This window comes from Chamaea fasciata, unplaced genomic scaffold, assembly GCF_029207755.1.
Source record: "Chamaea fasciata isolate MVZ Bird 193981 ecotype frontalis unplaced genomic scaffold, bChaFas1.0.hap1 SCAF_3, whole genome shotgun sequence".
NCBI classification, from domain to species: domain Eukaryota; kingdom Metazoa; phylum Chordata; class Aves; order Passeriformes; family Sylviidae; genus Chamaea; species Chamaea fasciata.
Window position 1 is genome coordinate 61985694 of NW_027094088.1, and position 15637 is coordinate 62001330.

A 15637-nucleotide genomic window follows, 5' to 3' on the forward strand; every position below is an offset into this window, starting at 1 on the left:
CTGCCTCCTCCTCCTTCCCGTGATTTTGTGACTGCTGCTTTCAAAAACAAAGACTTTAGAGAGACTGTGTTCCTGAGGTGCCTCTCTGACTAAGCAAAGCTTTTCTCTGTGTTCACCCAGCACAAAGGAGACTTGGACAAGTCTGAACTGGGTGAAGGGGACCTTCTTCTGGTTCTCTGCTCCTTGCTTGGCACCTGAGAGCTCATTTACAGCATGTGTTCTGCTTCACAATTAGTGAATACTCTGAAGCTCAGGCACTGTGGTCTAGCACAGTTCCTGGGTCTGCAAATACATTTATATCATATCCCTCATCAGGCTGAGTTAAAATGACCCCAATTTAAGGGAAGGGCAAACAGAAGGCAGTTGAAAAAATAATGCAAATTTATTTTCTGATGTTTAGATGACAATTTTTTTCATAGGGCAAGAAGGGTCAAAAGGAGAGAGAAATTGAATTTTATATCTTATATTTGATCCATAGGTCACATCAGTGAATGCTAGCCTTAAACTACTCATCTGCTGAAGTTGAATGAATTAGCATCCATCATTAGGTGAGAGTTTGTTTCTCATGCATGCTTGGCACAGAATGGGGACAGTCATGTACTTAGAGGGCAAGGGAGTAAAAAGAAAGCTGGATACTAATTTTGTTGAAAACAGTCAGAGCTTTACTTGAACAGACGTCAATATTTGGCTGCAGTCAAGTAAAGAGTGATTATAGCCATTAAAATATGAAAGCACTCATGTAAAATCCCTCCATAGGAGCATGATCCAAAGCCTTTGGAGTAGAAAGCATCTCTGACGTTAATGGGCTTTGGATGATATTCTAGAGACAGCAAAACAACTGAATTTCAGTAATACAAACCTGATAACAATTAACTACCCAAACACATCTCAGAATTGCTTCATTTACTCAAAGGTTTGTACATGAGATTAAGCAGTTAATACAATTAAAATGAAAAAAAAACCCCACAGCTAGCCTGTCCTGTAGCCCTCATCTACATGAATAACCTTAATTGATTGAAGTGAGACTACTCATCCAACTAAAAACTGCAGGATCAGGATCAAAGTATGCAAATCTCCCCTCGTTACTCTGTTGAACATCACCATAGCAAATAGAATGTGGGTAGCACATTACCTCATTGCAGGCATGCTTATGGAATGGCGAATAGAATAGCTGTGGGATGAAAGCAAAATTAGAAAAAAAATCTGTAAAATCTGATTTCCAGTATTATTATAATAATGTATTTTTAAACTTAGTTTTAAAGGTACATATACGTATTTTCAAGAGTACTGGTATTCTTCCTCTCCTGAGGTCAAGGGCTTGTACAACTCCAGCTTACTCTCAGCCATTGACATTCGTGTCAACTGACCAGCAAAGGGACTCAAAAGAATGATGCAAAACAGCTCCTGGCAACATCCATTTAAATGGTGCAGACCCCAGCTATCTACAAGAACACATGAGAGGGGCACAGAGAGCCACCTCTGTGTTCTGCAGTGACAGAGGATGAGCTCTGTGTTGGGCAGGTTTTGTGGCACAAAACCCCAGGTTTGTGCATATCAATAGAGCTGGTTCAGCTGACTCCCAATCTCAAAAGGCTCCTGCACAAATGGTTACCTAAACAAGAGGTTTCTTCAGCCACAGAGGCAGCACTCTCACTTATCTGCACCCCTCCAGGACTTCCTCCTTCACTCCTCAACTTCACCAAAGATACAGGGCTATTTCCCACAGCTCTTGTCCAGCTCTCCTTGTGACACTTCCCTCCTCAGACTTCCCAGTAGCAGAAGTATTGGAAGGTTGCAAGCGGAGGATGGTGCCTCTGCATTACTCAAAGATCCCCAAATCATGCTGCACACCTTTAGACCTGCAGATGCCACCCATGCAGACTGCTTAACTTACATAAGCCAAATTCTCCCACCTGAGACACCATCTCTGCTTTCACAGCATTGCCTGTTCCCTGCTGCTGGGAAGCATCAAGCCTGGTCCAAATAAGAATCTTTATTTGAAGCTCAAGAACTTTCCATAAGCATATTTAGATCTGAGCACTTTAAGTAAAGTGTGTGATGCAAGAGTATGTCTTTTTCCAAAAATCCCTGCACTGCTACTTTCAGTGTTGATTGACGGCTGCAGCCAGGTCTGACTGAGAACAGGGAGAGCTTTACTATAAGGATCACCAACACTTGGCTGCAAGCAAAGCATGATTATAGCATGAAAAAATAAAAACTTTCATACAAACCGCACATGTGTTTGTTTTAAACTATACAAAAACAGAGCAACACTGAGTCTGTATACAGATTTGTTTTTCCAGATTAAAGATTCAGAAACGGGGGTGGGGAAGGGAGGGAAGAGCTATTTGGCAAGCAGGTGAAATAGTGAGATCTAATACAATTTGTTTGTTGTTGTATATATTTTAAGGCTTCTGCTAAGATCAGATAGACAAGAACTGACAGCAGACAATGCTAATGTTTCATGTTCAATTTTTCACATAATTTTTAAGACTTATGAAAGATTAGGCCAAATATTTCACAAGTGCAGCAAATCTTTAAAAAACCTCATCAAATTAAGCAAGAATCCTTGCCATTTTAGTTTTGTAACCCGCAACAAATAGGCAAAAATAGAGTTTGGAAGTATTTCAGCATAGACTGCTCCTCTTCTAATAGCAAAAAATTCCAAATATAAACGTTTAAGTCAGAAGATTAAATTCACACAGCTGAGAGATGGCACATGACAGACAATCAAAATATTAAGTGCTTATTTTTTTTGAGCTCATATTTTGATTTCTCTAAAGAGGTAAGAATGCAAGCTATAGAAACACTGCAAAATCTTCTTTTAGTACAAGCTTGAAACATTAAGCTTTTTTTAAAGATGCATGTCTGTGATAGTGATCATTGCAGAGAACAGAGATGCTTCATGACAGAGGTTGGTAAATACTACATTTTAGTTTCATGTCAGAGTGAGTTAAGAAGGTCAATCTACGCTTTGAAGTTTACTCAGTGAAGTTAGAGCCCTTGTTAGGATAACTTAGCTGAATTGAAAAAATGCTCTTGAGCTTTTCAATGCACTAAAGATACTACAAGGCCAGACGGACTGGCAGGACATTCAGGGCCATTCAGCCTCTCTTCAGGGTGAATTGATGTAAAGCCAGACTGCTTATAGAATCTTTGAGAGCACATAAAATTGTTTTCTAATTCATCATATATTCAAGTGCTCCACAGAATCAATAAACTCAAACTCTAAATATAAAGAACTCTTTTATCATCTGTAGAACTTGGAAATTTCCCCAGGACTCAAGACTTTTAAAGAATCATGACTAAGATACTTTTGCTCTATTGAAGAAGAGGCACGTAAATACTTCATATAATCTTTACAAAACTCAACTGAATAGAATTTTTACTGTTGCTCATGTTTGAACCTCTGACAGAAAGAATATGGTTGAGAGAATGGGATTATATATAAGTAGGTTTTCCCAAGGCCAACATCTTTTGAATGCGTCCATTATTTGAATTTGAGACTAATCTACTCAAGGCAAACACTCAGTCCAATCCTTTTCTTGTTACACTCACCACGCTGTGAAAATGAGGCATAACAGTTTAAGCAGCACATGCTTTTTTTCTGTATAATGATGCTGAAAGGAGAGGTTACTGCATTACAGTCCATGAAACAAATCCTGTCAAATACAGAGGCAGTACTCAAGGAGAGTAATGTGTCTTACCTAATTGAATGCGATCTGTGGTGGATGCACAAGGAAAGAAAAGAGTTAAAAGTATTAGGAAAAGGTAACAAAAATAGACAAACACATCTGTAGCATGTCAAACTGTCCAAGGAGAAAAATAAAATAATTTGCATTCATATCTTGATGCTGGAATTCACAGTAGATCAGTTTAGATCCCTCCAAAGCAAAAGTTTTCACACAGTCCTTCACTATGCAGTCACCTATTCTGTATGCATTGAAAACCAGAAGTTTTGTCTACTAAATTTTGTGTTCTCTTCATTAGAACAGATTTCAACAATGTTAATTGGTTTCCCTCCTCATAGCCTCCCCTAGTATCATTAAAGAGAAAGTATAGGTGAACTGGAATTGTACACGTACATAAGAGAAAATGGGGTTTTTTGCCCTCTGAATTCCTTAATCATCTCTCATTTAAAAAAGGCTATGGAAAAAATAAGGAGTTTTTAATTCCTAAAGCGACGTTTTCTGTAATACTTGTTCCTTGTTGAAAACAATATTTGAAACACTTTGACACTGTGTTTCACCTCACAGGAAACTTAATTAAGGTGGAACTGGGAGAGACACACTGATATACAATATTCAAAGGATGTCATTAATGTTCCAAAGTTGAGAAATGATGAGGCAGACAAGCCTCTCCTTCATCTGTGTTACTGATGTAGTCTTTAATTACAGACCACTTCAAGGGAACACCTGCCTCATGCAGCGAGCCAGAGAGGTGGTGCACACTTAATGAACATCTCTTCAAATACTTATTTTTCACATCTTTTCTCAATGTGTGGTGTGATGCATTATTTACTGTGCAATGTTCATATTTTGCTCCAAAGAAAAGCATTGATTTCTTCAGGTTTATTCACAAGGTTATACACATCATCATGTATATTGTTGCTTCTTAAACATTCAAGAGTTTGCCTTCACAACACATTTCTGCTTAGACCCATTTAAGTAATACTGTTGCCCCCTGGTACTACCTGCTGGCTCCCAGTAACAGCCACCCCCTTCTCCATGCCATTACAGATACTTGCATATATGATATGGAAATCTCTGTTACTGCTGACCTCTAAAAACCAGCACAAATTAAGGGGCAAATGTCCCCGGAAGTGAGAGAAAACAACTTCCTGACCTGTCAGCAAAAGAAATGCTTATGAAATTATGTTCTGAAGCAAGATAGTATTGCTATTTCCTTTATAGGGATATCAAAAGACAGAAAGGTTTGAGAATGGTAGTTTCATGCATGACAGACAGCTACAGCATTTGAAAGAATTTAGATCTGACAGCAGTTTTAAGTGGCCAGAACATCCCTACATCACAGAAATCCTAAAAGGCTGTGCAAAAATTCCATCACCACAAACAACTACAACAAAACCCCCAAAAAGCACAACAATAAAGGCACAGCAAAAATCAACTCCCCAAGTGGTAAAGCAGATTAGTCATATCTGAACCATCGCCAAAAGATTTTGGCCCCACCTGCTTCTGAAAACTTTCAATGACATAGATTTCAAAGCCTTCAGAAATGCTCAACTGCACTTGTGAGCCATGAGGCTAGACTTGCTAGCCCTTCTCTGCAGAACTGCCTGGTCAGTGCTCCCCATCTCTGCTTTTGAATTTTTTTCTGATTTGTCAATAAAGCATGTTACACTTTCCTACACTGAATTTTACTTTATCATTTAAAATAATGTGGATTTCTAATCCTGGTGCCTAAAGTGCTTGCATACCCTGCCACTGCAGTCATATGGAATTCTAAGTGATGCCATCATCTAACCCAGCAAGGAAAATGTTGATGAGTAACAGACTCAGGACAGATGCCTGCAAAATCCCACATTAGGTCAGCTATTGAGACCTATTCTTTGTGTACAATTTTCAATTCTCTATGCTCTCTTCCTGCTAAAGCAATAACACCTTAGCTGTATTTCTCTAGTTCTGCAAAAACAGTACAGCCTTATCAAAGTCACATCTCCTACCTTCCATCTATCCTCTATGACAGGTGCTGTCAGTTCAAGATAATTGTTCTTGACAAACCCTTTTATGTTTTTGCCATCATGCTATCTTCTAAATGCTTAGAAAATAACAGGTTAATGCATTCATCCAGTATCTGCTTTGTAGTTCCCAGAACTTCCCTTGCCCCTCTGGAGAGGAATGAACTTTGCCTTCCTCCACCCTTCCTGTGCCTCCTTTACCTTCTGTGCTGATCTCTGAGGGGCACATCCAACTGCCACAGCCATGCCCCCAGGCTGTCCCTCCCTGCAGTCTTTCGTGTCTTTCCATGTGTGCCTTCCAACTCCTGGCAGGAATAAGGCATTATATTACCTTCATTCAACTTGAGAGCTGGCTCATCCCAGGCACTGAATTTGAAAGGGGTCTGTGTGATCATGTAATTAAAGAAAACCAGACAGCTGAATGAAGGAGCTATACAAAATGTAACTGCTGACATCCTAATTTGTATGCATGCCTTTGTTAGCTTAATCTTTAAATACCTTTACTTGAGTAGCAGCAATGTATGTGGTAGTGTGTATATAGTAGTGTAGTGTAAGTAGCTTTCTTTCTTTTTCTTTCTTTCTTTCTTTCTTTTCTTTCTTTCTTTCTTTCTTTCTTTCTTTCTTTCTTTCTTTCTTTCTTTCTTTCTTTCTTTCTTTCTTTCTTTCTTTCTTTCTTTCTTTCTTTCTTTCTTTCTTTCTTTCTTTCTTTCTTTCTTTCTTTCTTTCTTTCTTTCTTTCTTTCTTTCTTTCTTTCCTTCCCTCCCTCCCTCCCTCCCTCCCTCCCTCCCTCCCTCCCTTCCTCCCTTCCTTCCTTCCTTCCTTCCTTCCTTCCTTCCTTCCTTCCTTCCTTCCTTCCTTCAGCTACCTAAAACCCAGAAAGTCTCTCACTTGGTATCACAATTTGTTTCTAAAAGGTCATCAGCAGGGATGAAACATAGATCCATACAGACAACTGCAGAGTAGTCCAGCAGTACAGCATGGAAATATTCAGCTTTAGCAGAAAGCAAAGGAGAAAGGGATAAAGACCCTCAACTCTATTCCATCTGTGCTCTTCTTAGCAAGAGCCACATTAAATGTCAGTGCAATCTCTAATACCGGGATATCTGAGTCTCTGATCAATGCCGTGTGAGTAACCTGGGACTACCAGCTTCCTCTTAACCTTCCACACCAGAGAAACATTAAAAGGGATAGTGTAAGCTGGAGGTGGAGGAGCAAGAAAAAAAAAAAATCTTGATGGCATATAATTAATTAATCACAAGACCTATTAATGAAGAATCTATTATCTTAGCTATATTGCTAGTGTCTGGTTTGTATCCTAAAGCAGAAGTATCTGTACATTGGTTTTATATTTCTTGTATTTCTAGAAATATTAAATAGGATGCATTATGACCATAAAGAGACCTTACAAGCAGTATTATTAATGCAAAATTCAGAAAATGTAAAACACTAGTGATTATTCATGCACAAAATGAATTAGAGAGGTGCAACACTGGGAGGATGGGGTGGGGATGGAAGAGAAGCACAGCAGCTGCATGAAAAGCACTTGGTCCCCAAAGAGGGGCATCTGTTCTTTCAGATACACAGAATTTTGTTATTTCTCTTACAGATTTTATCTTTTTGAATGCTAACATAACAAAAAAGCACATTTGGGGGAGTCTATCTGGCCTGTTGTTGTTATATGACATTTTAGTAACATTTTTAGAGATAAAACAAGATGAAAATTAAGACCCAACAGCTTCAGAACAGAAATACGTGTTTCACGTAGTGCTCTGTACAGTTGACATAGCAGGCAACATAGAAAACAGAATTTTGTTTCATAAAGAAGGTAGGTTTCAGTCTTTAGTTAGTCTGTCTACAAACCCTTTCAAAATCACCGTCACCACAGGCAGGGGGTAAGGCTGCTGAACATACTGGGAATTATGGTGACATCTGGATTTTAGAAATCAGTTTCAAGTGTCTCATCTGAGTGAAAGCAGAACAGGGATTTGCATCTGGATGTCATTGGTGACTATCAGCCTTAATGCCTAACCAAGAGAATTAAGCTAGAGTCTGATGTTTGTTTAAAACGGCATTATGGGAGGGGGTGGTGATAATCCATACACTAGATCACTGAAATAAAATTACTTGGATTAGCAAAAAAAGCAAGCCAACGATGACACAGAAAATTCTTGCCTCTTAACAGTTTACTCCCCCAAATACAAGTGGTATTGGAAAGGGACAGGGAAGATTTTTAATAATAAGGTTATTTAAGTGATAAGGTTTGTAATGTGACCCCACACAGAACTACACCTGGCCAAACCAAGCCAAGAATTTAGGCCATCTTTGTTGCTGAGGGAAGCATACTGACCATCACTCCAGATTTAGGATGTGCAGCAGATGCAGAAGGTCCAAGTCAAGCTACTCTCTCTATAACTATGGGAACCTGGCTAGATCGCTTGCTACTTCATCACCAAGCGTCAGGAAAACTCAGTCCTAACTGAGAATTTAATTGAAAACAGCAGGGATCCACAAAAAAGGCAGCGCTGGTAGTTCGTATTTTCCTGAAAAATTCCCAACCAGGTTCAAGGTAAATTCAATCAAAGAAAGCTACTAGAAATCCGCTTTTTGATTAATCAAAATGCTTTTGGACTCAGCCTCTGCTTTGAGCCCTTGGCTAAAGGGCTAATGGGATAAACACCTCCCATCTGCCATGTCAGAAGCATGACTGCCTTGGGCATGAGGGCTGGTATTGATAGATAAAACAAAGGCGTTTGGTAACTGTGATTAATTAAGGGAAATATTAAAAGATAACATTCTCTATTTCAGTGAAGATATTTCTGCCGTTGCGGTTAATCTCACACCGTGTGCAAAGCACAAGTAATAGGACCTGAGAAATCCTGAACTGCTAACTCATCCTTCCCTCTATAATCCAGAGCCAGAGCTCAAGGTATTCGCACAGAAACTCTTTGGTCACTACTGTAGGATCTAAAGCCTGGGAACAGCAACAGGACCCGTTTGCTGAGCTGTGGGCTTGTCTTTTTTACAAGAGGAAGTGTTATGAAAGAACATAAAATGAAACGGAATATGTTGGTGCCACATGCATCACACACATCTAACACATTTCTCAAAAATAAAAAAATACAACTATAAATGCAGGGAGGGCAGAAAGAATTAACAAAGGTAATAAAAAGGCTTGTGAAAGTGACTCATCCAACTGGAGCCTGGAAAGAGGGAACTGAAGTGAAATACAATAAACTCACAAGAAATAATGAGTGAAATGAAGGTCAGAAGAAGAACTCACTCACTGTTTCTCATAATGGAAGAGCCAGAAGGCACCAAAGGAAAGACCAAGGAGACTCCAAATAGGGAATGAATGAATGAACGAACAAACAAACCACAGACTTTACCACATACATTTCTATTTATCTGGGGGGAGACATGAGGTGTTATGAATTTCAAAAGCTCATATAACTTAAAATAAAGTCTAAATAATGATAAATTCATGAAGATAAACTCTCAAGAAATTTTTAAATGAAGGCTTAAATTTATGTTTTAGAAAGTGTTCAGCTCTTAGATTTCTGAACACTAAAAAAATATACTAAGAAAATATAATTGCATGCCTGCTTATTCTTCTATCCTTTGATAGGCATATACTACTCATGAATGTTTAACTGTATCAAGACAAAAATGCTTAGTTACGTTCATACTCTGGTTGCAAGTCACTGAGTAAATTTCCATTTTGAACTGGAGTGTGAAAAAAGACACTGTAAAGCAGATGATACAGTAATGAAGATTTTCCTATTTTAGTTTCACCTAGGAAAAAAATAGTACTTCTGCAGAGGATTTATTAAGCTGTATGTAAAAGGTAGGTAATAAAGGGGGACTCTAAAGACTCTAAAGATCCAGAATAAAAATAAAAAGGGGGGGAAAAGTTTTAGCTGCCATGAACTAAGCTTCAGTCATTTGCAGCACACACAGATCTTAGGATATGGTTACCTCATACAGTACAAAATAACAAACAAGTGAGTACAAACCAGTGGGATAATGTGCACTATTAATAAATGAGACCCTAATTCTGCAGGTCAAGCAGTATATTGTAGGGTTACCCATGTCCATTTATTTTATCACAAAAAATCAACTCCTTCAAACACTCCAGAAGCTCTGTAATCCTACTGTCTAATGAAAACTGGAATGCTGGCTTACAGTGTACAATTTCTGCCCTCATACTGAGGAACTTTAGGACCAACACTTTTCAAGATACATTAACATATAAAGCCTGACACTGAAGTTGCCTTTAAGTGACAGTTCTACTGACCTCAACTCCTGTTACTTCTATCATATCTAGTTTTATACAACTGCAAAACAAAACTTTGCAGTACATCCTAAAAAAAAAAACTGATTAAAAATAGCCTGCAATATTTTTTGTCTTATCACATGCGGCTCCCAGGTAGGGTTCTTTTCTACAAATGATATTTTTCTCCATCATCCACATATGAATAAAACTGGGTTAATAATGAACAGCCATTTTTTTTTCCATTTCATTTATACATTTCCTTGAGTTTGTGAAGTTATTACAGAAGGATTTCTGACTGCACTTTAAAAAAAAAAAAACAAACCAAAAACAACAGGATTCATGTAAAAAGTCTATTTTTGGTCATCATTATGCCTTCTTTACAGTTAAAAACATGAATGTTATTAAACACTCTAACTCCAAACTACTTGAACCTTCAAAACACTAATGTAGAAGGAAAACAAGAGCTAACAAATGATTTCTACATTTAGTCCTCTAAATAAGACCAGAGAAGCAGCAGATGCTGATACCTCATATCTCCAAACTTCTTGCTGATAGCCGTTCCTACATTGCTGATAGCTGCTGTGGCCTTTTGCCCCGCATGGCTCAGGGTCTCGTGTGTTTTCTTGTAGCTGGAAACAAAAAATAGAACAGAAGTAGTGATAAGTATTAAAAAAGAGAGACTAGAATCCCTGCAACAAATTTCCCTGGAAGTCCCATCCACTGAAATGTTAAGAAACATAGTAACTATAGCTCAAAACAAAGGTGGGTGAGGATGCCCATTTCTGAACAGCTTCCCAAGTGCAGGGTTCTCCAGAGCAACCCTTCACTTAGCAATCCTCTCTTTCCCCCTTGCAGATAACATCCCCCAGATGGGCCAGCACATGCTGGTTACAAGCAGAATGCTTTGATTTGTTTAATACCTGTTTGATACAACTTCTGATTACAGAAAATCATATTTACATCAATTAAGTATTCTTCCAGCAGACACTGACCTTCTGGCAAAATCTGCTATCTGAAGCACAGAAAAGAATCAGGACAAATACAATGCTGCTCTTTCAAGCATATACATATTAGGTACATTTAACAGATACACTCCAAAATGATTCTGTGATATTTAAAATAGAAAAAAAATCACCAAATCTGTTTCCATTTCCACAACTTTCCTTTTTTTTTTTCCACTTTTTAAAATTTCTTTAAAGGAAGAAGGTTTGGGGAAGGACAGAGAAAGAAAGATGAAGAAACCTAGAGAGTAAATGTATATTCTTAGTAGGACTGAATTCTTTTAAAAGATGTCACTAATTTCACTTACAGAATGCAGATTCAGACACAGAATCATCTTAATTTACTGATCCAGAATATCTGCTCTGACCCATACAGACCCTTCAGTACAGTTAACCTGCACTCTCAGAGTAATCAATAAACTTTTCTGCACAGATGATTTTCTGCTGACTCAACTAATTCTGAGCATGTCAGAGGCTTCCTTCTGAGTAAATTATCTGATACTCCCAGTGATGCAGACAAGCCCAGAATTAGAAGTACTGACCTAGTAACAAAAGGAGAGCACACTATAATCAGTCTTCTATCCTGTGGCGTGTGTTGGCAGACAAGAAAAAATGATCATGAAAAATTCAGAAATAAAACTCTACTGGTTCTCATTCTCCTTTGAACAAAAATCATAGGATCTAAAACATGTACCAAAGCACACTGGCAATTGATTAAAAAAAAAAAATCCTACTGCCTATGCCCTTACAACAAGGTATTTTCTCCTTATTATTATGCATATGAAAGTAATAACTTTGTGGAGGGAGGAGGGCAAATAAGATTAACATTTGCAGTATGGCACATCACATTTTATGTCACATTGTTTTAGCCCCAGCAGGACCTATTGCTGAAAGTCCTCTGTTCAGGACTGTGTTTTACAAACCACTGCTTTCATGGCAGAGGCCACATAATCTGTTCTTTCAGATTTTATGTTTAATGTTAATTTTGGTTTTATGTTCCTAACCCACAACACCCTACTGACCTAACATTTTCTTAAATTGCCAAGTGAAAGGGCTCCTTCTAAGAAGGTGCTCGTCTCTGTTTTCACTGACTAAAAAAGCAATCCACAGGGAGCAACTGAAGATTAGAGTACAGGATCTCTAGGAGTCTCCAGTTAGATAAGCTGAACCAAACACATGCACAATGTTGAATGACAAGGGCTAAAACATTGCAACACTGACAGAAGGAACACAAATTATAATTAGAAAGGAAGAAGCAACGGTTATGCTTGTTAAATTTATTCCAGTACAATACAGAGAAGATAGAAAATACTGGTTTTTTACCAGATTTCCTTTCTTCTTAGCCAGTCTGTCCTTGGACATAACAAGAATGCAATACTCTTATTTCAACTGAGGCCTCATCTTCTAGCTTAACTAGTTTTACAGCTGTGTCACTCTTTTGCTGACAATAGATATACTCTCATATAAACTAGAATGAGATGAGACCCTAAAATAAGGATGCTACTATCAAACTACAAGCATGTAGCTTTTTGGTAAGAGTTGCCTATGAAAAAGAAGAAAATCAAATATTCTATTGCCTGTGGCATATAATTCTTAAGGAGTTTGCTAACAGAAAAGCTTCTTAAACCATTTAGCACAGGTGGAATTTTGCTGATGACAAAATGAAGGTCAAGATTTGACTTGCAAGTCTAAAAGATCCTTTGTAGTGAAACCTATTTTCGTACAGGTTGAATGTACATAGTAAAATACTTTTCAGATATCCCTCTGAAATGATTTTTTGAAATGACACCTTGGAGTTAATTTTATTTATAGGTACATTTAACTTCATGATAAAATATCTCTATGTCTTACCTTTTCACTGCATGTTTTTCACACCGTGTAAAACTATTTAGAGAACAGTCCAAAATGCACTATCCAGCAGACAGACCCAAATTTCACTGAGAAACATTAGAGTCCCCTATATATTTCTGAACATTACATTGGTCAGAACACAACTTCAGGGAAGTGGCTGAAATGACACTGATTTTGCCATTCCCACAATATAGTGTTTTCTCTATAAATCCCATAAACCAAATATACTCCCGTATTTCCACTAGCGAGGAAGACGTGAAGACTGCATTTGTGTTCCTAATACTTTTGACTTTACATAAGAGCATAAATCCAGCTAAAACTGTTACACAACTAGTCGCTTTTCAGCACCAACTTCAGCAAAAAATGACCTATGACATGTCCCCTCCTCCCTTCAGCACTGCTGTAGACTAGCTTTAAGGCACAACAAAATAACAAAGGTGAAAATAGACCACAACATGCAATACCTGCCAGCAGAAACAAGAAACCTTTATTTGTAACTCAGCAGAGCTCTCTGATAGCTTAAAAATCAAACCCCTTGCCCATTCCCACCTCTCTACCATTACATGTATGACTATGCCTTCTCCATAAATAATCTTTCCAGAGGGCACATTGCCTCACTGTTGTTAGTTATGTGCTGTGTCGATATTTGGATGTATGATGCACTGTATTTTGGCTCAGATATATTTATTCCTGTAGTTATTTCAAATTTACAGCATTCATTTAATATCTCACCAAGCACTCTGGTAACAACGATCTCTTCAACATATTCTCTCTGTCACGTGGAATCTGGTCAGTTGTATTGCACATTAATCATCTGACCAAGCAGTTTTCATTATCTCAAGTAACTCACAGCAGTTTGTACATTTGTTTTAATGCATTTAACAGCTTACATAATTTCCAGAAACCTTCACCAGCAGAAATTAAGTTGGATATTCCAGGTAAGAACTACAAACACTTATTAACTGGAAAAAGTGCTCTATGTATGATTTAAGTCCTCTTTGCACCACCAGGGGCTCTGCATGCTAAGTCATCTATAACACCTGGGCACTCTCATCCTTTCAGCAGCCACTGCTGGCAATCATTTGGTGAGTGCTGACCACCAGCTCATTGAGACAGGTGACAGCATCTTAGGAGTCAGTCAGCCAGCAGCTCAGATTAGACCAGTGATCCCAAAACTTATAGGCAGAAATATCCCAGCAAAACCAAACTCAGATAATTTAGGATACAGGGGTTCAAGAAACAGCGCCTTCCATCCAAGTCATGGAGTGCATTTTTACACAAATACATCATTATACTCATACAAAGGCACCATCAGCATTACACCAGGTAGCATCAGCAAAAGTAGAATCAGCTTACTTGATTTATTCAGTTAGAGTAGGAATTCCTGTTTTGATTTTGTGGCATCTGATAACACTCCGTAGCACAGAAGAATTGCTGGTAATGGTTAACAAGGCTCATATTCTGTGCTTTCACTCAGCACTTAACAATAAATATTTATAATGTATTTCACAGACAAGAGGGATTAAACAAATAAGTTATATCAAACACTGTCTCAACTGAAAACTTGTAAATAACACTCACCTGAGAACATTTGAACACTACCTTTATATATGACATTAACTTAAGAATTTCATCCATCAAATTCTGATTATAATTTTGTTTTTAAAATAAGGTATTTCTTTAACAGAAGCAGTTATTTATAAAATTGATTATCACAGGTTCTCACAATACATGCTGATACTGCAGTTATAGTCCAATACCCTGCCTAACATAATTAAAAGGAGCTTTAAAGATAACTCACGTCTCCAGTGCTGTAACGTACTACTCAGACAAAGTAGATTTGTAGCCTATTTTGACTGCATTTTCACTTGACAGGGTCATATACTACATTTAGGTTATGCTTTCCTGTGACAACCAGATCTCACTATATATATCTCACTGTGATTTTTACAGACAGTGAGAGGAAATATAAGGAGATACTGTTTCATAAAACATGTGAAGGAACAAGTGCTTTATAGAGAGAATAGCCAAGCAGCAGCCCAAGCAGCAGCCATAGAGAGAGAACTAGACATTTAAATGGCTAACATCATCTGCAGGATATGACAGGACAATCATCCTCATCTCAGTACAGAATTGCCCTTCACATGGCAGAGTCAAATGTAACCTTCATTCACAGGTGCAATACACACCGTGCTGACAGAAGTAGGCTACACATATAATATTTATATTTTGCATGTCAAGCTCCACATTTGATGTACTGCAGTAAACAATAAAGAATTTTTATTCAGCTTCTGTAAAATTAGTACATTTGCTAATTAGTACATGTTCATTCAGCATTATGCCTCTCGATCAATGTTTGCTGGCAAAATTAATCCATTTGAGAAACCCTCGCCTGTGATAAGGCTCACAGAAGATGTGACAGAATGCAAACAATTAACAACAAAACCATACAGTAGAGCAGAGCCTGGTAGCACAAGCCATGCCCTCTGGAGCTTACTTCTTTTCAGTTTTCAAACCATTAGTCAGCTTAAGAATGATTTTTCTGCAATCTATCTAAAGCATCTGGATCCCTGAGAAACTCTCAGCTACAGAACTATTTTTCTGTTGCTTTTCAGTGAGAAACGGCTCAGCATTAACTAAATTATGCTGATGCTCAAATGAGATAAATGCATATATGACAGATAAAAGGTACATAAAACATTCTCTAAGAGCATTCTTATTGTCATTTTTGCCACAAATGAACTCTAAGCTGTTGTGCATTATTTTTGTTTTTTGTTTTGGTGGGGTTTTTTTAGTACTCTCCTGAAATTTATT

The 15637-nt window shown here is 37.9% G+C and overlaps 1 protein-coding gene across 3 annotated transcripts in view; it reads right to left on the minus strand.

Annotated features, from left to right (window-relative positions):
• Positions 1-15637, minus strand: part of TPD52L1 (TPD52 like 1) — a 50578-nt gene that overhangs the window by 4615 nt on the left and 30326 nt on the right. The window contains exons 4-6 of one of the 3 annotated variants that reach the window (XM_066179262.1): positions 10499-10600; positions 3708-3722; positions 1133-1171 (exon numbers count right to left, since the gene is read on the minus strand). In XM_066179262.1, coding sequence (XP_066035359.1) covers positions 1133-1171; positions 3708-3722; positions 10499-10600 — 156 coding nt within the window. The remainder of the gene's footprint in view (positions 1-1132; positions 1172-3707; positions 3723-10498; positions 10601-15637) is intronic. The other 2 variants (XM_066179263.1, XM_066179260.1) reach the window with 2 other exon arrangements.